At 49.3% G+C, this 24,261-nt stretch overlaps 1 protein-coding gene across 3 annotated transcripts in view; it reads left to right on the forward strand.

Annotated features, from left to right (window-relative positions):
- PDLIM1 (PDZ and LIM domain 1) overlaps window positions 1–20,940 on the forward strand; it is a 46,315-nt gene extending 25,375 nt beyond the window's left edge. Inside the window, exons 4-7 of one of the 3 annotated variants that reach the window (XM_059820840.1) lie at window positions 7,835–8,025; window positions 14,562–14,716; window positions 17,865–17,982; window positions 19,687–20,940. In XM_059820840.1, the coding sequence (XP_059676823.1) occupies window positions 7,835–8,025; window positions 14,562–14,716; window positions 17,865–17,982; window positions 19,687–19,873 (651 nt within the window). In that variant the 3' untranslated portion in view covers window positions 19,874–20,940. Of the gene's footprint in view, window positions 1–7,834; window positions 8,026–8,260; window positions 8,323–9,358; window positions 10,719–14,561; window positions 14,717–17,864; window positions 17,983–19,686 lie in introns of those variants that run through there. The other 2 variants (XM_059820841.1, XM_009807584.2) reach the window with 2 other exon arrangements.
- The last annotated feature ends 3,321 nt before the right edge of the window (window positions 20,941–24,261 follow it).

Raw genomic sequence — 24,261 nt, forward strand, 5'->3', positions numbered from 1 at the left:
CTGGTTTTGCGCACAGCCCTTTGAATGCAGAAATATAATAATACACGTGAATAGACCTACTTCAGCCCCACCCCCAAAAGCTTTAAAACCTTTGCTGTAGAAAATGGACTGCAATTATTCAAGTAAGTTTCCACCTTTCTTAAAATTAAGTAGTTTGATGTTCTCTCTCCTATCTTCAATATCTTAACTGAAATTTCTCACATTTGTCCACCTTTTCCTCTTCCCATTTTATTGGTGCAGTTAAATAACTAGATAGTTGCAAAAGATCTTGCAAGAGAAATTAATTTTCAGTTTGTCTCAAGAACTGTATGACTAGCTACATATTTTAAGATCACTGCTTACACATATTTTTACCCCATTTGAAATAGACCTTTTGTTTACTTCTGTAATCCTTTTGGAGACTGATACTTGGTGAAATGCTGCATTGTCCTGTGGAATTATTTTCCCTTACTTGGAATGCAAGTTCAAGATACTTTTACGTGCCTTTGGAAAATAAAAAGGCATTCCACAACCTCCCATGCATTCCCCGAAGTCCTGAATCCCAAGACTGACTTCATTGTCTAAGCTGACCTTTGCCCATGAAAGAGCTACAGCCTTATTATTATTTCATTACCATTATCTTTATTCTTCCAAATTAATTTAAACTGAGGCAAGAGTGATGACAAAATCACATTTCATCAAAAGGTGCAGCAGCTTGTCAGTGGTGATGGCTCAGCTGCTGAGCCAGCTTTGTTTTGAGTATGACCATGGCAACATTAGGGGAAGGAAATGACGGCGTCGTCTTGGTATATTTACTCAATTATTTCACTTGCACTTCTCACCCAGGTCCTAAGGGCGATCACTCAGTGTCATTTTCCCATCAAGAGCTTTTTCCTCACCACAATGTGAAAGATTAAAATAACACATCTGCCTCTCTGTTCTGCAACTTTTCTTGAGAAAAGTGATCACAGCAAGAGAGAACAAGTTACTTGGTGACTAAGGTAATTTTAATGCTTATGACACTGACCAGACATAAGCATAACTTTCAGACTCTGCCATGCTCTCTGGTGACCCTGAGCCAGGCATTAAGCTCTGGACCCCTCTCCATGTGCTGGTGCGCGTGGCTGTATTGCCTCTTGGTAAAATGAACAATAAAACTCTTCATCCCTCAGACTGTGCAGTGTCTTGTCAGACCTGGGCTCTGTGGGCGAAGGTTTGTCTTTCTTTTTTCTTTTTTTTCCCTCTGTATTTGTAGGACACTGAGGTCAATGGGGCCTAGGTCTCTGTTTGAGCTGAGTGAGCTCATGTCGGGAATGAGCTGAGAGAGACCAGCTTTGAGGGCAGTCAACACCAGGACTGTCTCCAAAAAAGCTTGTCCAGCTCCCTGAAGGCCACATACCCCATTTGCAGCGAGGAACAAGTACTAACATCACCCCTCAAGAATGTCAGTTAAAACTCTTGGTTTGAGATGGATAGATCAGCTCTTCTTAGTGACAGAAGATACAGGCTTTCAAACATGACGATGTTTTGTTTTTTTTTAAAAAGAGAAATAAGCTCCAGACATGCAGCCAGAGGAGCTCTGGAGGTGAATCATGGTATTTGTGGGATGACAACAGCAGACAGCCACTTCTGTCTTCCCAACATTTCTTGAGAGTGCCTGGCCTGTCCTCCTTGTCCTTGCAGAGTGATGAGATTGTTTCTGTCTTGTGTATTTTATCTCCTTGGATACGGAGAAGGCAGGGGCTATAGAAACTGGGTGTGTAGCTGGCTTGGCCTTTGATAAGGCCATGCGTGTGTGGGCAATGCATGAAGCAATAGGTATATAAAGTAACAACGTGGTGTTTCAGATGAGGGAACTGCACTGGCGTATCGTGACCTGCTGGTTTTGGTTAAAAGGCGTTACTGCATGGGTGTGGAATGTGTCAGGGACGCGGAGGGAGAGGATGTGGGAAGCCAGCTTTGTTGTTTTACCCCCCTACAATAACAAAACCCCAAACCCTTCCTAATTTCCAATCGGATTTCAAAGCATTGCAAAAGATCTTTCCATAGCTGAAAAACCCCAAACAATAACAGAGGGAGAGGTGAAAGTAAAGGCACTTCTAAATACTTGTGATAGCAGCTGATGAAACATAGCATGGGGTAAAGTTTGCCATGAAGATGTCCTCTTCTGAGCTGTTGCTGCATGTTTGGCGCGAGCAGCCTTCCCCCCCGGCGCGCTGGCTGGGCACGAGTATGGCCTGAGCTCCCCGGGCGGCTTTGCAAGGGCGAGGATGGGGCCAGGGAGTTTGGCTGCTGGTCTCTGCTCTCCTTCCCCATGCATGGGACAGGAGCGCTGTCGTTTGCTGAGGTTTGGTCAGGGGCCCATTTTCTCAGAGCTGAGTAAACATTTATACTGAGAAATGCTTAATCTTGTTTCCTCTTGGTGTGGTTCTCGAGGTGTGCAATCCAGAATTGGCTGCCCCGAGCCTCCAGGCTCTCACTTGGGATGCAAAAACATCCCATGTTCATGGGACCTGGTGGGGCAGTGGGTTTTGCCAGCTTGCTCGGCTGCTTTGGGGGCCTGCGAGACTGTGGGGGCTTTCACTTCTCCCTGCAACTGCAGAGCCTGGGTTCTCATTTTTTTAATTTGTAACATAAGGTCAGAGTGAATTCCCCTGACTCCGAGAGCTCGAGCTTCAGGAAGTAGCTGTGCTGGCCTGTCTCTAAATGACAACTCCACACCTGAAAAGAATTTTTGGTGCCTTCAAGCAGCTCCCCGCTCTGTACTTGACCTACCTTTCCTCCGGGGGCTGCGGGGAGGTGGCCTGGGAAGGGGCAGGGGCAGGCAGGGTGTGCGGCAGGAGGGCAGCCCCTGGGCTGCAGAGGCAGCAGGGCTGTAGCCAGCACCTCTGAGACCCCAGCCTTGCCGGCTGCCTTCAGGCCATGCTGTGGGGAAGGCAAATCCCGCTTGAGAGAGAGGACTGGCCAACCCCTCAGGTCTCAGTTTAGTTTATTTAGCTTCCAGGTTTATTTATTTAGCCTCCAGGTTTTTCCTGTTTCTGGTGGTGGTGAGGTCAGTGCAGCCGGGATGGCCTTGGCCACATCACCATGCGGTGGAAGGGACCCGTGAGCCCCCCCCATCCCAGACCGCCCCCAACCTGCCCAAGGGCACCCGGGGCCATGGAGGTGTCCCAGTGGCTTTATGCCCCTGATGCCTGGGATGTGCCCCAGCTCAGCTGATGGAGGTGGCTTATCCTGGGCCATCTGTCCGTCTGTCTGCCTTGCTGACAGCTGGGAATTTCCCCCGAGCCCAATGCCCCAATTCCCAGGACAAGGTCCCATGGTAGTAGCCACGTCCAACTCTGGTGCATGGTGGGGAGGAAGCAGCCACGCAAGCTGCGAGCTGCTGGCCGGACCTGGGCACGGAGGTGACGGCTGACACAGCTGTGGGGTTTTCACAGGCTGGGCTTCAGCGTCGCCAAGCGTGGCCCGGTGCGAGTGGGACGAAAGGGAGGAAGGGGCCATTGTTTTCCCAGATAATTCCCCATGACGCAGCCTGCCGCCGGTGCGGTAGGAAATGCTGGTCCACTTCCTGCCCTGGCGCAGGGATGTTTTCCCATCCCCGCAGCCTGGTACTGCGTCTGGCGGCTCCCTGCCGAGAGTGCGGGAGTGGCAGGGGAAGCCCCTTGGCACCCGGCTGGCAGGGCTGCGGTGCAGTGCCTGCAGTGCATGGCAGTGTCCCCGTCTGCCCCAGAGAGGGCTGCTGCCACCAACAGCCGGCACCAGAAAACCCATCTGGCAGGAGACCTGCGTATTTGACCTGCAGCTGGCATCCTACAAACCTTGCTTGTCCTTGGGATTGGGAAGTAGCTTTTTCCCTGGGATGGGGGGATTTGCACTGGTACCTGGAGGACTTGGGAGCACGTGGGATTGTGCTCCAAAGACGCTTGGAACTTAGTCATATAAAGGAGGTATTTTCAGGTAGGGAGGAGGCTGTTGGAGGAATGGCTCCTCTGGCAGTGGCTCCCTGAGCGGCCCTGCTCCTGTTGGAAGTCAGCTTCTGCCCAACGGGGGACTTTCAGAAGATCGATCAATTGAACTGTGTAAACTGAAAGCGGATTAGTGGAACTCCAGCATTCCTCTTTTTGCTCACTCGTCTTCTGGTTTACAGCCTCCTTGTGTTACGTGGCTTATTTTCTCCTTGAAAGTCCACTTCATTTTGAAAGTGAAGCAAGACGAGACCACTCTGAGTTCAGAAGCAGCACCCTGGCAGCGAAGTTTGTGCACTTGCTAATCCATTTTAGCTTGGGCTAGCCTCTCCGCCAGCCCCTCTGAAGACGTACCTCAGCAAAAGAAGGAGGCTGGTATCGGTGCAGACAAAGTGTTTTAACTATCACAGTGTCAGTTTATAGTGGTAAAATATTGCTCTTGAATATCCTACCTGGAGGCTTGGGAGCTTCCATACCCCAGCTTCAGACCAAAATAACCGCTGCTGGTACCCCCGCTCGCTGCCAACTGCAGCCCACTGCAGACAGGGCCGGCATCGGGGCAGCGCCATGGCTTGCAGGAAGGGTGAGGCAAGTGCTTCCAGGTCTGACTGCAGATGCCAACTGAAGATGTCTCTGAAAAGATCTAATATTAGTCACACTCCTCTGTACTACTGACAAAGAAAGAGCGGGTCATGCTCTGACTGGATAAGAGCATGTCCTTGTGTCTGACTACCAGTTCTTTCTTTGCAAACAGACCATTGCTCACTGCTGTTGCAGTTCATGGCCCAGCCAGGGATGCTGTTTAATGCTGCTCACCCCCTTTTCCTTGTGTTGGTCCTGGGAATGCCATGGCCTTAGAGATGCTGCAAACCTCAGGCATCTCAACTGCGTAAAGCAGGTGCTGCCCCCACCCATGTACACAGTATAGCAGTGGTTTTGTACTAATGTTTTTCACTTGCCTGCTGGTGGATGGGTCTTTGTGAGTGTCACATTTCTAATTTTTTTCCAGTATTAAGTCAGAGACTCTCACATAAACACATGATTCCAGGAGCTGCGGCTTTAACAAAACTGCTGCACAGCACAGGATCTGGATTGGCAGTTCTGGCAAATCCCTAGGTATATACATTTGACAGTAAGAATACGTTATCTTTTGATCTTGGGATCATGAAAGCACTTATTCTTTGCAAATTCCTTCCACAGCTCAAGCAGAAAGAGCAGCATGGCATGACATGAAGTGCTGGAGAATTTGGATTATCTAAATGCCTTTTATAATTTTACTGCTCTTGTAGTACTTGTCTGTAGACTCTTGGGTTATTCACCTTCTACACCGTTCTCCAGATGAGATTTTTCTAATCTAATCTTCAGATTCCACCTTCTGCACAGATACCTCTATTTAACCTGTTATAAACTCTCTTATAGTCAGTGGACTTTATCGACATGAGAGCTACTACAGATGTCCTGACACTTTTGAAAGCTTAATTTATGGTCTTGGTTTTCACAGCAGAAAACCTACCTGGTGGCCAAAAGTAGGCCAAAATCTCCTATGTGAATTCTATGCCTGAGTGCACATTGCAGATCTTCTCAGAGTCAGGGCACTAATGTGATTTCAGTTTCTTTCTTCCATCTGGCTGTCTATTCTCTCAGCACTTGTAGGAGCTTAAACACCCTTGAGGCCTCCATCACTGTCAAACTGATTTGGGCTTGGCTGACAGATTCAAGAGTCCTTGGTGGGGGTGGGAACGTGCCCACATGCATGTGAAGTACTTAATTGAGACACCTTACTTCCTTAGGGAACCAGATTTTTTTTAAAAAATACCCTAAATTGCTTCCCTTTCTCTAAGTCTTGATTAATACTTAAATGTTTTCCCCAATACAACTTGTGACATGATTTCAACTTTGAGCCTATTTGACCTAAGAGTATAACCCCTTTAGCCTAAAACTTCTGCCTTTGTCTTTCATTAAACCGACTATTTATGTGCACATCTGAAACCCTCTCCTACTTGTGGCCTCCAAATGGTGGGCTAGCCTGTGTATTTAATGCTGATATAAGATCACTGATACTTTTCCCCACGGTGTGATATACAGGCCGAAGTAATTTTTTTTGCCAAAATCCACAGTTACTGCCATGGGAAAGACTATTTTTATGAGCACTATTATGTGCTTTGAATGAGATTGCAACAAAGAGAGATTAGCTAATTACTCCAGGGTCTTTCTTCCTTTGGTGTGTGGGAAAGTTTCATGGCTGACATCCATACGCATCGGCCAGAAAGCCGTGGGAGAGCAGTCCTGCCACCCCACACCTGAACATCTTGAGCTACCCCACTGATTTCAAATGGCTTGTAACTCATGAGTGCGTTTGGATCCACGCCGCTCCTCTCTGAGTGATCCTATGCTGTGCTTGATGCCATAAATAGCATTTGAGTGCCATGAAGCGAGATGACTCCCATCTGTCCGTCTGGGAATGATAGCCAGCTGCCTAAGGAAATCTGGGGACATAAAAGTGATTTAAAGAAAAATCTGTAGGAGAATTTAGTCATCCTTGTTTCTAGTGAGTGTTTATCCTGTAACTATAGCTCTACCAAACAAATGCCGCGAGGTGTTCAAAGGGCAGTGAAGGCTCACCTCGTTGCTGTAGAAGTCAGCGCCTGTATGGCGTGGGAGGGGGAACCGGTTGTGTTAATTAGAGCTGGGAACCATGGGCCCAGCATGTTAAGAAGGGCCCTGTTTCATCCTGTGCCGTTGGGCGTTAGCCCTGTAGTGAAGCTATTCCCCATCTCTATGGCTGGCTGAAACACTTCAAAACACACATTTTGGTGCCATCTTTTTGCCCTGGATATTTCAGCCACCTCTGTGAATGTTAGTCCTTTCTTCTGCCCGCTCTAGTGAGGCCCCACTGTGCTCACTCCTTGCTTTGGTCAAGCATCATCTTTGGGGAGAAATAAGCCCAGGATGTTGTTATCTCTGCCCCAAGGCTGCTAATTCCCAGCCTGCTGACATGGTGATAGGGCTTAGAAATTTCTCTATTTCTGTTACCGCTGCCTGTGATTCAGAGGAGTCTTACCTCATGTCTTATTTAACTTGGATTTGGCCCCTTTCTTACTAAATTATAACCAGTGTTTCTAAGTATCCATTAATACCTCTGGAAGCCTTCAGTTTGCAGCAAACTCAGGATGTCTGGGTGATATCTCATACTTCTGGCACTGAAAAGATCTCTGGCATTTAGCTGTCACTGTCTGTGGACAGTCTTTTGTATTAACAAGGGTCATCTTGCCACCTTTATTGTGGGAATTTCTTGTCCAGAAAGTCCAAAGTTGGTCGTCAAAGACAGCTGTGAACCCCAGCCTTAGCTGAAAGAGCAGACATGCTCCAGAGCATTTGCAGTAATGACAAATCCCTTCTTTTTGGGTTGCCCTTATCTAAGGAAAGCCAAACTTTCAGATGTCGTTGAAGAGTGCTCCTCTTTCTGCCCCTCATCTTCACTTTTCCATAGAAATCAGCCCTACTTTCAGAAATTGTAAGGAATGCTTAGAATCTGTAGTCCTGCATGAGAAGGTAGGTCCTGTGGCTTACCGTAGGCTTGCCGGAGCTCCCAGGTGTGTGGCAGCTTGAGCTAATAGCTCTGGCAGTGTTTCTGAGCTCTTATGTTCCTGGCATGTCAACTCTGAAATATCCTGAAGGTCAGCCTGAAGCCATCCAGGACGGGGCCGGGGGCCCTCGTGACGTGTGGAGGGCTCTCACCTGCTGTGGTGGTCATGGTTGCGTGCTCCTCAGCTGACACCACATGCAAAGGCCACCACTGCAGTGGCTGCTCGCTCGGGGCTGCCCTGTCGCATCCCACCTGCACGCCTGAGCACCTCTGATTTTTGCCTTTGCTCCTTTGCATGCAGGAAATAAGGCACATAGGAAGTGCACACAATCGGAGCGCGGTGCCCTTCACTGCTGCCACGGCTTCTGCCCCCAGAGTGATCACTGCTCAGTACAACAGCCCAGCAGGCCTCTACTCCTCAGAGAATATCCAGACCTTCAACAGTGCGGTGGAGTCAAAGACATCACCTGGGGCCGTGGAGCCTAGCAAGCCGTAAGTATCTTCCTCGTCTCTCCCTCCCTGCCCGGGCCCCCAGGGGAAGGCTCCAGGAGACCTGAGCTCGCTGCGAGGGTACCCGTTTGTTAACCCGGAAAAGCTCTCTTTCAGGACAAGGGAAGGAGCAGAGGCACGAGTGTGGCTGTGGTTTCCAGGAGCAGGGCTCGGAGGAGTGGGGAATGTTCCGTGAGATGCAGAAATTAAATTAATGCTGTTCTGTTTCTTTGTTTAGCAGAGACCGACGCAGTTTCCGCGTGCGTTCAGCATGACATACCAGCCCACTGGTCTGAACAGGTGCCTGATAGCTTGTTACGAGCACTTCGTAAAGTTAGCGTTTTGTGCTGGCTTTGCGGGCACTGCTGGGCAGGGAAGGTACCAGCTAGCAGAGGAAGCACACACATCCCGGTTCCCGTCTGGCCTGGGATTCATAGACAGGCTCTGCCTAAGTTTGGATCTTTCTATTTTTTATAATTGAACCTTATTTTTCATGGGAGTTTTAAAAACTAGCTGAAACATTCATACCTGTGTGAGCGATTTTACACATGGGATTGGAAAGGGTCCCAACCTTAAAAGGGCCTATTGATTTTTGTGGTTGCATCTTGAGTTTCACCAAAGACATTTCTTTATCCCAGACACCCAAGGTTCCTCATTTTTCATTGGAAGCAATAAACCAGGAGCTTTCTGAAATCTTTCTGGCTGTGTTGGTCAAGTTGCTCAAGTGCCCTAAGTCTCTGTGTAGCAGTACCAAACTGCCTGGAAGACTTTGGCCACTTTTACAATAAAAGCTGCAAGACCAATGCTTTAGGTGATACTTGACTAAATTCCTGACTTCTGAATGGGGAGATAAAATAGCTTCAGCCTCTGCTTTTGCAGGGCACAAAGACCTGAGATTGTGGTTTAACACAAGCTTAAAAACTTGCCCCTGACTGAAACCAGCTTCTTTCACTGGCAGCCCCATCTGCAGCATGGGCCCTTCTAGGTAAAGTTATGGTGCTGCGGCTGGCAGATGGGGTGATGGATGTTTGTTCTTCATTTGCTTCTGGTAGACCTCAGCAGCCTCATTCAGGGGCTGAGCAAAAGCAGAGCAAGGACAAGGGAAATCTGACTTTGCATTAACCTGATGGGACCATCTGGCAGTCAAATACTACCTCTCGTCTAGTCTGGAGTCCTCTCTGGGTGAGAGCATTCCCTGGAAGCCAGGTATATTTGGCTGGAAACTTGTGGGTGATCCCTTTTTCTTGCAGGGATCAGCAAAGAAGTGGGTTTCTTCTAGTGCTGTGGCTCCCTGTGCTCCTCCTAGTAGGAAGGTCCATTGCCGGCTCTGCTGCGTGTGGGGTACATGGTGTTTCTTTCATCTTTCCCTTGCTGAAACACAGCAAGTTGCAAAGGAATGCTGGGGAGACTGTGGATGAGACCTTCAATGATGATACACTTTTGTTTACAGAATCATCAAAAGCAAATTAATTGCTGCTGATTTTCAGTGACAGCCAGGGGCCCACCCTGCCATTAAAAACCCACTGTGTTCTCCCGAGTGCAAAAGCATGGGATGTGTAGGTTCTCCCTTCACAGAGCCTTCCAGCTGCCTTTAAATTCCTGCCTGTCTGTTTTGCTTATTTGTACATGGTGACCTTGCTCTGGGTTTACCTGGCATTTATCTTCATCCCCATCCTGGACCCAGCAGACACACAGCCTGTCTGAACCCGGCAGCCTGATCCTGCCACTGCACGTGGTGATGTGACACGGGGACCTGGTCCATGGTCCATCCTTAGAGGGTGTGTGATGTAAATGCAGGGCTGTGGTACAGACAGAAACACCAGCAAACATCTCCACTGGGTTTGGTGTCTCAAAGCAGGCAGGGAGGGCAGGGAGAAGCCCCAGTGCTGAGCAGACCTGTTTTGGGATCAGAGGTGAGATTGCCCCTCGGTAGGGTGCCCAAGCTAGCTTTGGGAAGGGCAGCAGTGAAGGTGGCATTCCTTGGCTGGACAGTGGGACCATGAGTGTGTGCTCAGGTAGCTAGTTCATAGTGAAACCCCTGCTGCCATGTCTTCATTGCTTTTACAACCCCTGCATTTGCTTATCAGTAGAGCAACTGCATTTTAGTTTTTGTGTGGACACACCTGGAGTGCAACACCAGAGGCACAGCATTAGCCAGAAGCCTTTAATGTAGTCATGTGTTCAATGGTGTGTCCCTCTGGCACAAGGAACAGACAATATTCTGCAACTGCTTGTATTGCTTGGAGTATTTGGTTTAGCCCTTCATTAATTTCTTCCTTCTTTCCTTTCTTCCTCCTCTGCATTTTTTCCTCAATTCCACAATGTAAAACCCAAATGAACCCCCAAACAACCACAATTCAAACTGCCCATGTGAACGCATGGGCCCATAGCTGCCCATCGCCGACGAGTGCGATGCAGGCTCCCTTCGCCTCCGTCTATAACCCTCTGCAGGCACAGACCTCCGAGTCGCCGCAGCGGAGGCACAGCACCTCCTCCATCCCCAGCCAAGTCCGAGTGGGGCCCGAGCAGCTGAAACGTGCAGCCCAGGTCTGCCCCAACAGCCCCGTGGAAGTGGAGGTGCCAGGACTCAAAGTGCTGCACGTGCAGTTCAATTCTCCCCTGCAGCTCTATTCGCAGAGCAACATCATGGATTCCCTGCAGGGGCAGATCTCTTCCGTTAGCCCCGATTTCCCCAGGTAACCTGCCCGCTGCCTCTGCGGCGACCTCGGCACAGCCATTCATCTGCATCTCGGTGTCCATGAGTGCCTCGTCCCTGTCTGTGGCTCACGGCATTGGCCCGTCACAAGGAAACAGCATTTACATTTCACCTTTCTGACATCAGCGCATGACTATTCACAGGAGCTTTCTCTGCATTGTGTCTGTGTCCAACGCCACGGGAAGCACCAAAACATGATTTCAGCCTGTCGGTGTGTCCATTGCACAGCAGGGTCTTGACAGCAGCTGGTGACTTTCCTGGAGGAGCCACCTGCAGCAGATGGGTTTGCTGGGGGCAGGAGAGTGTTTTATCCTGAAAGCTGGTGTTTCTCTTGCACTGAAAGGACTGTTGTTTTTTGTGACTGGAAGGTGCTGCCGTATGTGTCCTTGTGTTTTTGTTTTGCTGGCTGCGGGCTGGGCCATGGTCGTGTGTTGGGCGTGTTTCATTTCATGCTGAAGCAGGTCCCCATGGGTCTCCATCTTTGGCTGATAACACTCACGAGTTTGAAGCAGCTTGGTTAGGCACCGGGCACATGGAGGATCCAGTCTGTGTTCCCACCTCTGCCCACTTGTCTGCACAGGCTGCTGCTCCTGGGACTGCCTCTTTGCCCATAGGAGCAGAGGATGCTCGGCATGCTCTGAGGTCTGCAGGACCTGTGGAGAGCCTCAGCATCACAAGGCCTGCGTGCTCTTTGGTGTTTGCTTTGTGACAGTTAGGAACCAGCTGGCACATGCCTCTAAACGACAGCCCACAGGGTTTTACAGGGAGGACTTCAGTATCGAGACGGGTGAAGCAGAAGGCATGTTTCGCCATCTCGCAGGAAGGCTCCAATCAAGGCTGAATTGTTTCAGAAGATGTGAACCTTCAGCAGAGTTACCCTGCTATGTGACCAAGCAGCTTGCAGCTGTGTGACATGTGGTCCAGGGAGGTGGTCAGTCCCATGGCCTCTGTGGGACAGAGCGAAAGGGCACAGCCAGATCTCATAGCTCCTGGGCTGCTCACAGTCCCCTCCTGGGCTGAGCACCATGTGCTTCAAAGCAGAAAAGTTGGCATGCTCACACATGGACCCACACAGCCAAGCTTTGCTGTGTGCTAGCAGCCAAGACATAATGGGAGGCTGCGGATTTACTCCTGCCTTGTTACTCAGTCCAGTTACTTGCTGTAAGTCACTGCTCTGGCTTGTAGTCGATACCATGCACGCCAGGAGCGGTCACACTGCTGGCTGGCTGTGCTGGTCCGGACAGCTGATTACACTCACAAAGGAGCCCCAGACATCAGCAATTCTTCCTTTGCAAAAGCGAGTGCTCCAAGTGCTGGGCCTTCCTGTAGCCCAGCTTTGAGATCCTTGTAAACTTTACAAAATGTGCTAGCATGAAATAGTAAAATGATATTAGTAAAGAATAAGCTCTGCTTTTCTGAAGACACTATGCAAGGCTGTGTCTATGGTTTTTATTGACTTCTTGCCAATTTTCAAGGTCAGTGATCCAGTGTTATTCAGTCAGCGTTGCAAGTTGCCCATGGTAGAAGCAGTGAAATCCAGTAAAGGTTGTTGGAGTTGGCCCCTACAAAGTTTCTGTGTCAGGGAACTCCTGCACATGGAAAAGGACAGCAGTTGCTGGTGATTACTGCAAATAAAGTACCTGTGTAACAGGAGGTGCCATAAATCAGCCGACACACGGAGACTCATTATCCTGCAGGCACAATTACTGCGCCTGTGGCCTTGCCCATTCAAAAGATGCATGTGCTTTTTTGGTGTTGCTTTTTTTTTTCTTTAAGCGGCATAGCCTTCAGCCCTGACAAGTTGAGGTATTTCACTCTGCTGGTACAAAGTCTAGGATTTGGGGTTTTTTAATAGTCTTCCGGAAGTCTTGCATATGCAAGTATATCTATAGGGTGCATACCTGGGAGAGCTGATCTGTATGTTTTGCACACTATCACAATGCATGGTTGAAATGTGATGGCTTTGTTTGACTCTAGTGCTCTTCAGGATGATTTAGCCTTTGCTTTTTGCATGCATGTTAGTGAAACATTCTTAGTATGCAAACTGCAATGACAGGCTTCTTGCCTAATGTTTTTATGGGTGGATACAGTGGTGGGTGTATATGAGTTTACATAAGATGAATGTAATGATGTGGAGCATGGATTCATTTGGGATAACGTAGGACATTTTCTGTGTAGTAGAAGGCACATCTTTATTTTATTTATTTTGAATGAGAGGCTTCAGTAAATGAGATTCAGGCTTCAAGGGTTCAACTGCTTGCAAGTCTAATGTGCTTCCTGCTCCACTGAAAATTACTAAAGATGGAAACATTTTATGAAATTCTTTTTATGGAAATAGCATTTCATAACACATGTGATGATTTTACCTCTGATGCTTGGAGAGTTTATTATGTAGAGTAACTCCCAGATGACTCAGTTGCACATTGGCATGGGAAGTATGCAGTTGCCTCCTCAAGAAAAAGATTTCCCTCTACAATTTAGTCTGAACTTCAGGATGTTTATGTACTTTTCAGGCAATCACAGGGTGCCGGGACAGTGACACCTACTAGACCATTTACATTTATAAGCATGCATTATGTAATAATTGAGCTGTCAGGGGAGACTTGTCAGTTGTTTTGTTTTTCCAGAGATGTTTTATTCCAGCCACAGAATACAAGGCAGGCAGGAACCTCCCGTATCATTTAGTCCATCCCCTAGCCCAGCACTGGCTCAATTTAAACCATTGATTTAAATCATTCCCAGCAGCTATTTGTCCAGACTATTTTTAAATCCTTTACTATGGAGGTTGCGCACCTGTCCAAGGCAATCTCCTCTCGTATTTCGGTATCTGTCTGTTGGAAAGCTTTTCCCAAGGGATATTCTGAACATCCTCCTGCAGTTTTAAGCCTGTAGTTTATCCTGTACCCACTGGATGTGGAGAACATCCTAGATACTGCCTCCAGCCTCTTTTTTTTTTTCCCTAAAGACCCTTCTGGTGGCACAAAGACCACCCTTCTGGCCACCCTGCACTGCGAAAAGCTGCCCCTGAAGCACCTCAGGCTCTAAGGCTGAGGGTGCAAGTCCCTCGTGACAAGAGTGGCAGCAGCAGCGCCTCAGGAGGCAGCTGAAAGGAGGGCTTAGTCTTTGCAGGCAGAACTCTCCTCTGCCCTTGACCTGCTCATTAACTTTTGTTAAATGCTGTCAATGGGCTGTGGCTCAGAGTCTCCACCTATAAAATGGAAATAATAACACTCACTTGAAAACCAGATTAACTTATTGCCAATCAGAGGATCTTTTAGTTGGATCCTGCAGCTGTTACTTTGCAAAGGTAGCCTTTAGGACCAATTCATAGTGTACTTGCAAAGATTTCTTTTTAATGGAATAAACTTTACTTAGAGATTCAAAGCAGTGTAAGGTAGCAGTCTAAGGCAGTTTATGCATGAAAGGAACATTCGTAGATGGCACAGCTACCATGTGGGATTCCTATCCCAGCACGAGTTCTTTATTTTCTTATTAACAGAGCAGTGATTTCCTGGGCAGAAAGTTTTAGTTTCTGGAGTATATGGTAATTGCAAAGCAGGGAGAACACTTGGGGACTGGCTGGAGACGGTCAGTAAGAACTCATTGACAGTAGCGTGTGCAGATAGCCCAGCGTGCCAATCCCACCCAGGCTGTAGCTGTCTTGTGCAAGCACATCCTGCACCTCCATGTTTTATGATGTCCTGTTGTGCCTTTGTTTCGCACATTCATTCTTCAGTCATATGATGCATTGTGAAAATTTTGCTAGAGGGACTGGCTTTAGTTTTCAGCCATTTAACAAGCATCTTCTCTGTTCCTTCCTCAGTCTAGATCAGCATAACCAGCCCCCAGGTAGCATTGTCATAGACAGAGAATCTGAGGTTTACAAGATGCTCCAGGAGAATCAAGAGTCAAATGAGCCACCCAGACAATCTGCTTCCTTCCTCGTGTTGCAAGAGATTTTGGAGTCAGAAGAGAAAGGTAAGCACTCACTGCACACCTATTCTGAGTGTGCTCTTCCCTTTTGCCATTCCTTGGGCTGTGTACAGTATTTAAGAGTAACATCTAAAACTTTATTTTCCTTCCTTAGCTGGTGGTTGTTCAAGGTAGCGTGTGTAGATGGTTTCCACAGAAACAGCCCCTTTCACTAACTTTATTCCTAAATTTCCTCTCCTTGATTCGTTTCAGTGTGTCTATGGGCCCATATCGTTGCTTACTCGATGAGTGAGCGCTCAGGAAATAAACCCCTACAACATTTAGTTATCAAGAAGGCATTTAAAAAGTTGCAAAACCTCCTCTTTCCTTTCTAAAGTTTTACCCCTTTAAGATAATATTCACTGATTAAAGACCATATTAGATTCAAGACTTTGAATGGTACAACACAGGCTCTTCAGTGAGTCCTAAAGCTTCTGATCTCCATCCCTCTACACAAGAAAAAGGATCCACTTCTGCAGCTGAACATAAAAATACGGAAGCTGGGTTACAGTGATCAGTTCATAACTTTTAATCTCTCAAACTTCACTTGGCATTCTTGATCTGACATCTGGACTCGTGCAGTTCAGGGCTATAGACTTTAAGATAAAAAAGCCAATTAACGTAGGTGGGAGCCAAATTGTACTCTCTTCTCCCCTTCAATAAAATAAAATAAAATAAAATAAACAAATAAATAGGAAAAGAATTCCAAGAATGACTTTTTTTCCTTAGACCAGTTGAGCCTAAGGAAGGCCTTTTGTGTTATTAGCTTGGTAGTGAAAGGTTCAATTTCATCCAACAAAAGCCTGGTGCTGAGATATTTGCCACAAAGGGAAACAGATCTGCCAGGTGCTTGTAGGTCTAAGGGATCTGTAAGGAAATAGCAAAATGAAGGAAATAAGGAACCAATAGGAAGAAAGAAACCAGGATCTTGGAGTCTTTAATATGCTGTTAAAATACCAACCTGAAATCACCTTTTAAATATTGAGTGTTTACAACTTGCCCTTCAGGGTTCAGCTCCTGTATGGAAGGGACTGGAGTAGCCGGGACTTCTCACGCATCCAAGGTCCTCCCCCGTGCTTAGTAGTGCTGAAGAAGATAAGAAGCAAAAGCCTCTCTCTTTTATCTTTCTTTGAAGATTTGCAGCATTATTGGGATTCTCTGGCACAAGGTTTGCCGGCCCGATCACAGGCCCCGATAGGCTTCGGCATTGCTCCCCCGTGAGCTGATAATCACCCATGTGAGCAGGACTGGGAGGTTACACTGCCCCAAAGAAATGTCTGTCCCGAGGAGACAGCGTCCCTGCCTGCCGTGCCGCTTGGCCAGGCTCAACCACCACTGCTGCTGAGTCAGATCATGTCCGTGGCGATAAACAGCAGACAAATAGCACGTTTGTTGGCTGCTTCTCTGAGCCTGTCTTCAGGCGATGGCTTGTGAGTAGCAGCAGGGAACTATCTCCTCAACTGGGACAAGTCCCCTGGGGCATCGCTGACTATCGGCTGTGCTGTCTTACACCAGCTGAGAGCCTGGCCCCAGACACGGGGTCTGTGTGTGGGTGCAGGTGTGTGGAAGCACCATGGCTGGTCTGTGTTTAGACCTGACCCCGCACTCTTAGGTGGAGGGTGTTTTGCAGGGCGGAACAGGTTATGTTTCCTGTGGGTATTTGATGAAGCTGATTCCTTTAGAGAGATTTAAAAACATGCTGTCAATGTTGTTGATGTGAGCAAAGTGCTGTTTGAGGCAGAGGGAATGAGCAGAGGTGATAGGGAAGAGCCCAAAAATGTGGTTGCTGCTGCTTCCTTCCCAGCAAGGGTCACTTGCCGTAGCTCAGCCGGAGGCCAGGTGCTTCCTGCGGTGTTTGGCAGGTGCATGGGCTGTTGCCCCCATTAGGGAACTTGCACCTCTGGACCAGCATCTCTGCACGGAGCTGGGTGCAAAACTCTGGGCTGAAGGCTGCCCCAGAGACAAAGCAGTGCAGTGTCACCTGCCCCATGGGTGAGCGGTGGCACTTGGGCCACTCTCTGCACTCGGCTGGGTGACAGGGAGGTGCCGTGGGTAGTTTCCCAGCTTTTCCCCTCAGCTCTTCAGTCAGTGGTGCTGCCCTGGACTGTGACGTGTGCCTGATCTTGCTGGTCACCAGGGTGTGCCTTTGGAGAGTTTGTCCTTCCCTTACACCAGGAACAACTAGTGCAGTGTGCTTTTGGCTTGACACCCGTCAGAAGGGTTTTATTAGTGTCCCTCCCAGTCTGAGGTGCACAGGTCTGCCCGTCGACCCCCTCTGTTTCTGGTGAAACATTGTGGGAATCTCTGCAGCCCTCCTTCCCTTGTTGCCTGGTATTGAACCTCTTGCAAAAGTCATATAGATAAAACTAGTGACACCAATGGTGTCATTTTCTAAGAGTCTCCTTTTTCACTGCAGTTATTTAAAGGCTTGCCTTGTATCCTGCATCTAGGATCCACTGCTGTTGTAGGCATTCAGGTCAGCAGATATCTCCTGTGACAGACCTGCAGGACATCCCTGCCCCAGAGAGGTTGCACTAGGGAGATACCATCCCTGGCGCATGCTACGCAGCAGCAGGAGAGCACAAGGTTATCCCCAGTGTCCCAGGGCCCTGCCACAAGCAGGCATTTGTTAATGACTCTTCCAGCAGCCTTGGGGGAGCCAGCCCCACCATACACCAGACAGCAGACTGGAAAAGGACTTTGACAGTCCTCCCTAGTCTGCCAGCACACCCACCTCCTGTTTCTGAGCCCAAATCTGGCAATCAGCCGACCCTATGTTTGTGATCAGGACACAACATGCAGACTCCGGTGCTGCCAAGGCTGGGGCTGAGGCTTTGCTTTGCTTTGTGCATCTGTGCATGTGAGACACATCAGCTGAAGTCTGATAGGCTTTTAAGATGAGAAGAGACAGTATCATTTCGTGTGACTGCCCACAGTCTCAGGCCCTTGGGCTTCCAGGGCCAGGTTCAGCTGTGTCCCTTCTCTCCCTCCTCCCCACACACCCCTAAATCCCTGCCTCCTTTCCATGCATGAATCCCTGCCTCAGAGCTGGGGTTAAAGAACATCACCCCTCCCTAGCAGAGCATCTGCTTGGAAGGCAGAGCCTAGAGCCACGCATCTCACATGCTCTGAAGCACTCTCCTTCCACCCCCAGGAGACCCTACCAAACCATCTGGATTTAGAAGCGTCAAAGCCCCCACCACAAAGGTGGCCTCATCGATTGGGAATGCCCAGAAGCTGCCCATGTGCGAGAAGTGTGGATCTGGCATTGTGTAAGTAAGCCTGTCCCTGGGGTTGCAGGCCATGGCCGAGCATCCCATGCCTGTGTGAGGGGCTGAGGTGCTGCACCCAAAACACTTCACCTACCCACATCCAGTGCATCCAGGAGCTGGCTCAAGGCACGTTTATTCTCACCAGCTTTGATAACGCTAACTTTGCGGTTCCTTGCAGTGAGGCCAGAGTTGGGTTTCCCTCTATAGATCCATATCAATAGAAACCAAAGCAAGTCCTTGTGAGAGAAAGCTCGAGACAGTTGTTGCTGCAGTGTTTTGCTTCCTACCTGAAATCTGTTTACAGCACCCAGAAACCAAATGACCTTTCCATTCCAGGCCTGTGGATTTAATAATTTTCATGTCTTGGCCCTCCCAGCCATGGAGTGGGGACTTGCCCTCATGGTCCCAGGCAATGTGGACTGGGAGAGCTGCATTCTGCTCCCCACTCTGCTGTAAAAGACCACACACCCCCACTGTGTCTACGCAGACATAATTTTTGTTATATTTATGTGGGTATGTCCGACTCCCAGCACAGCAGGCGCATGGGTTTGATACAGAGCTGCTGTACCATAAGTGTGACAGCACAAGGGATCCAACCCCTGTCTTTGATTCACTGTTCAGTTTCTCAACCACAAATTCTCAACCACAAATTCTTCCCTACAACCCCCTTAGCTTAACAGTTGTCTCCATCAGTCAAGTGCTGGTAGCCCATTTGCATCGTCATGGAGAAATTCAGATTTCTCCCATGCTGCCCACCAAAAGATATCACTGTTGCTGAGACCCACTACACTGTGACTGCGTGATGCTGGCATGCCTGGAGCACCAAGGACCAGCAGAGTCAATACAGAAGCAATCCATAGCTTGTAAAATATGAATCAGAGGCAAACTCTACAATTACTCTACCAGCTGGGCAGATCTGGAGAGAAAGCACAAGGCTATGAATAGCACTAAGAACTAATGAATTATGGAAAATATAAATGGCTGCTGGAACAAAATGATACTCCTGGCAAATTATTGTTGCTCCTGGTGGTAGTTAACGAGTTGCTATGTCATTTTCCTCATCATCTGCTGGGTTGAGCTGTGAAGTTTTCCAGTAAGAGCTGGCCCACGTTTGGCTAGATCTGTTCACTGCAGATCCCGAGCAGCAGCGTCTGCGATCAGAGCCAGGATCTGGTCTCTGTGCTTCTCCCATACATACCTGGCATGTCCATCACTAGCAAAAGGGCAGTGGCTGGCTGTGCAGCCTTCATCCCCCTCAGTTGGTGGTGGCAGTCATTTCTGGATTTGTTCTGCAATCCAGTTGGTTTGGACCTGGATTTTGCCCACCCAGATGGTCAAGCTGATGCCTGTCACTTGATCCGGGGCATTTGAAGGCTGTTGCGCTGTCTCCAGCCATCAGCTAAAGATGCCATCACAGTGATTCTTGCCACCACAGGTGATAGGACTGTCCCTGTGAAACTGAGGCAGGCCAGTGGTAGGAAACTCTTTCCAGAGGAGGTTTCCCATGCTGGCACATGTTGGGTTCTAAAAGTGCTGTTAACACCTGCCTGACCAGAGGTAGGGCCTATACTTTGACTTGTTGGGAGCAGGAGAAAATTGTCCACCTTCAGCGCTGGTGTGGGTCTGGGCTGGGTGGGAGGTGGCTGGGAAGGAGGGAGGCAGTGATGGGCACCTGGCACTGAGAGGTGCTGGTTCCTTCCCCAGAGGGGTGTTTGTGAAGATCCGGGACAAGCAGCGTCACCCCGAATGCTACGTGTGCAGTGACTGCGGCACCAACCTCAAGCAGAAAGGACACTTCTTCGTGGAAGACCAAATCTACTGCGAGAAGCATGCCCGGGAGCGGGTGATTCCCCCGGAGGGCTATGAGGTGGTCACTGTCTTCCCAAAGTAAACCGTGCTGTTCACAAAGCCAGTGTGGCTGGTATCTCCTCTGCTGCTTTTCCTTGGAAAGCATCATCCCTGCCCCCTGCTGAATCTTGTTTGCAATAAGGAATGCTAGGCATGGCTTTGAATTTCCTTGCCGTTAGTAATCCTCCATCTGTTCACATGAGATGTCACTAATTGTTCAACATTCTTTTTGTCTCCTCTTTCACTGTTTGGGGTTTTTTTAATACACAGAATTACTTTTTTTTTTTTCACCCCACTCCTTTGTGCTGTTAATTGCACATGAAAATCAGAGGCCAAAGTCAGATTACAACTCTTCTGTGTCCCAGTAACTTGCCTTCTGTTTGCATTCAATAAATGGGATGAATCCACAAGGCAGATGTGTCTGCTTTCTCCTGGTATCCTTCTGCACTGGACCAGGGTTCCCGGGGCAGCAGAAGAGGTGCCCGGTGCATGGCTGTGTTTACCCTGGAGAACAGCGGGAGGGAATTATAAAATTGAGTCAAACTGGTCTCGCATGCTGCCCAGCCGCTGTTAGCAGCTGCCTGCTGGCACCCGGCAAGGGCCAGGTGGGCACAGCCAAGCCACAGACCATAGCTGGCAATGGTGGGCCGTCCCTGGTGCAAGGCAGCCGAGAGCTGCCTCCTCTGCGTCCAGCACTGCTTCGTGACAACGGGACCGGGCACTTCAGTGCTCCCTGTTACCGCATCACCCAGGTGCCCGTCCGTTCCCCACGGTCACAAACTGAGCTCTATGAAGACATGTCCACTTGATGCGTGCTGTAAACCAGGGGGTCCTGGAGCAAAGAAGGGACAGTTTGAGTGGCCATAGTCCCTGTCCCAGCTGTCCCTGTCCATTCCATGCCAGCTTCCCCCCTACGCCCTGCACCACAGGCTCGCAGCTGGGTGCAGGCTGGTGATGGTGTGTCTCACCACCACACCCCCTCGTCCAACCCATGTCAGACCCCATAGCCATTGTTTCTGTCTGCAGACACTTGGGACAATCCCCTGTGCAAGGCCCTGTGTGGCTGCCAGAGGCATCACTCTGCTCCCCGTGACACCAGACATGCATGGATGCTGGAGGGTGTTTTGGGGGTTGATGGGGGGGGGGGGGCACATGCCCCATGTGCCCTGGATGAGGGGCTGATTGATGGCACCCAAGCATCAGCACCTACACCGACATATAGCAATGAGGTGGTCTGCGGTGAAGTTAGTTATTTCTCTGCTCACACCTCTGAATGAGATGCTGGCTGTTCTTTTGGTGTAAAAATAAATGGTTTCTAAGACATAGTGTCATCTTTGCTTTAAAACAAATTGCTAGAGGTTGAAAACAGAAGGGTTTGTAGCCGCATACAGGCCCTCTCTGGCAGGCACAGGGCCGCCTCAATGCCCTGGGGTTAGTGGGTGCATCTGCAACAGCTACAGACAGGGTTATGTGCCTGTCCCGGAAAGTCCTGGCCATCTTCAGTGCTTTACTGCTGTGCCCTGTGTTCCCCCTCCTTCACGATGAATCACAGCACAGCTGCCTTGCAAAAAAAAACCAAAAACCAAACCACAAACCAAAAACCAATCCTCATCTGAGGTAAAGCTGACCTGTCATAGAATCATAGAATCATAAAATGGTTCGGGTTGGAAGGGACCTTAAAGATAATCCAATTCCAACCCCCCTGCCCTGGGCAAGGACACTTTCCACTAGACCAGGTTGCTCAAAGCCCCGTCCAACCTGGCCTTGAACACTTCCAGGGTTGGGGCAGCCACAACTTCTCTGGGCAACCTCTTCTGGCGCCTCACCTCCCTCAAAGTGAAGAAAGAATCACCAAGATTATAAACCTCCCACTGTCCAGATCAACTGCACAGCTTTTTGGCAGACTGGGAGGAGGACAAATTCACCAGCCCAGCTAAATTTAGCTCATCCCCTCAGGCTCCTTCTATGGGCAGTGGCAAGCAAGCGAGGATGGCATAGCTCAGTCCGCCAACTCCTCATCCAGCTCATCCCTGGGAAAAGCCTGGCTTCTCCTTGCTGCCGGCACATGCCTGCACGCAAACCTGCACAAACTCCAGATACTAACAACACAAGCAGCTTTATTTTTGAAGGTGGGAGTAGGGCTTTTTTTTGGCCTGCTGAGGTGACATCACCCCTCACTGCCGCTGAAGGGGCTTAATTCTCCCTCCCAGGGAAAGGCTCTCCATGCTGCAGCGCTGGCAGGTGCAGGCAGGCTGGACTGGACAAAGAGCCAGTGCAGCGGTGGAGAGCACAGACCCGCAGGGCTGAAGGAGTAAACCTCTAGGAACAGATTGCTCTGGCTGCAGCTCAGATCAGGGCTGAGGCCCTGCCGTGGCGTGGGACCGTGGCTGCTCCCAGCACTGCCCGCTCGTTGCTGCCCACTTTCTCAGCAGCCCATGGCTGTCTGCTTGCCTCACAGGAAGAAAATGCCGCTGGGACCCTCTGGTGTGCTGCACCCCAACGCCAGCGCATGGGCTGAGCCCTCCAGCATGTGCAAAGCCACCAAATATTTTCATACTGTACAAATGTCCATCAGCAAAACGTGGCTCATTCCAGATAACCTCACGAGCTTGCTCTTGCATCAGGGGGTCAGGACGGAAGAGCCTGAACCCTGCCTGGCATTTCCCCTGCCCTCCCTGCCCCAGCCCCACGCTGCAAACAGACGACAAGCCCTGCTTTGTCCAGGGCGGAGTGCTTTATCGCCCCAGCCGAGCTCCTGCAGCGAAGGCTGGCAGCACTGCTGGGAAAACACTGATTGTGCGGGGAGTGACGCAGGAGTCGGGAACTACAAAAGGTTTGGGCGGTAGCTCTGGAGGTGGATGGAGGTGTAATGCAGATACCAGTGTTGATCCAATTTATTACTATGGGAACAGGCTTGCAAGGCAAGAGGACTTCGACCGCTCTCTGCTGTAGCTCGCTGCAAAAAGGAGTGTATTCATTTTTTATGATGCAGGACAAAATATTCGGCAACTGCAGTGTTCACTATAGTCAGACTTCCGAAATTCCTCTCGCATTTAACAGTTGGCATCTGGATTTTGTCAACAATAACAAAATGGGTTAAGCCAGGTCACGCCTGCAACCACATTGAGCTGCCTGCTCCAGAAGCTAACAATGATGTAAGATAATACGCAAAAGGTTCCTATCTGAAGCATGTCAGGCAGTTTGTAAGTGAGCTAGCCTCCTGCCAAAGAGGGACTGTCTCACATAGGTGTGCAGCACACAATGACAGCACAATCTGTCATTTTTAACACAGATTACTTGGGTTTCTGGTTGCAGCCTCTCCCTGCCACATCTCCTGTTTCTCCTCGGTTGTACACGGCTGCTCCCTGTTGGCTTGCGGGAGCCCCCTCCACACAGCACAGGGTGCCAAGCGCAGCCGCAGTGTGGAAAGCTGCGAGCACAGCATGAGCCATGGGCCACAGCAGGCTGGAGAAGAGGGCTTGCGTGGGACAGAGTAGTACATCTCCCTTCTGAGCTGAGAACACAAATCACTGTTTTTTAAAACTGTTTACACAGTTAAAAAGACCCCACTGCTAGCAGTGACTCGACAGAGCTGGGCCCCAGGAGATAAAGCAGATGATAGAAAAGGGTTTAAAAAAAAAAACATCAAACACCAAACTAACAGTATCATGAAGACAGACCTCTCACTGTCTGCCTCACACCCCACCACATCTCCACCACCCTCCCCCCAGCAAAACAGCACTGAGCAGCATGGCCAGTTGCTCCAGCTTGCACATTTACGTTTCATTTGCTAAGGGCAACCCTGTGAGCTCAGACTGTTGTCAAGGTGAGGTCTTGGCAGCTCAAACATCATCCTTGCTAGGCAGATAAGTAAAAATACCCAAATGAAGGTATGTGCAGAGTGCATTCGAGTGCTGGTGAAATGCCATTAAATACATTCTAACATGTGAGATAAGTTTAGCACACATTTTTCTTGTCATCACCTGGAAAAACCATCAGCAGCCTCCCTCCAGCTAAGAATGAGCTGATTGCCAAATTTAAAAAAAACAAAACAACCCCCCCCCCCAGCCTGCAAATAGACACACAGTAGCAACACACAAGCAAGCTCAGACCCCAGCTTTCTGTCCATGATTTTGGTCTCAGCAACTCAAACATCCACAGACACCCCCAACAGGGGGGAGTTAAGCATATCTGGATGCAGCATGGGACAGGAGCACGGCTTCCAAGTCACCAGGACAAATCAATGCTTCAACAATTTGTCCTGTATCAGCTGAAACATTTTTTCCCCTCCAATAGACAATCAAGGGGACATTATTTCACCCAGAACAATTTAAAACTGTTAGAACCAATCACCCCCCCACCCCAAGCATCCTCACATTGTCATTACTGCATTTACTTGTGGATCTCCCCCCCATCTGTACAAAGGAAGGC

Source organism: Gavia stellata, chromosome 9 (genome assembly GCF_030936135.1).
Source record: "Gavia stellata isolate bGavSte3 chromosome 9, bGavSte3.hap2, whole genome shotgun sequence".
Taxonomy (NCBI): Eukaryota; Metazoa; Chordata; class Aves; order Gaviiformes; family Gaviidae; genus Gavia; species Gavia stellata.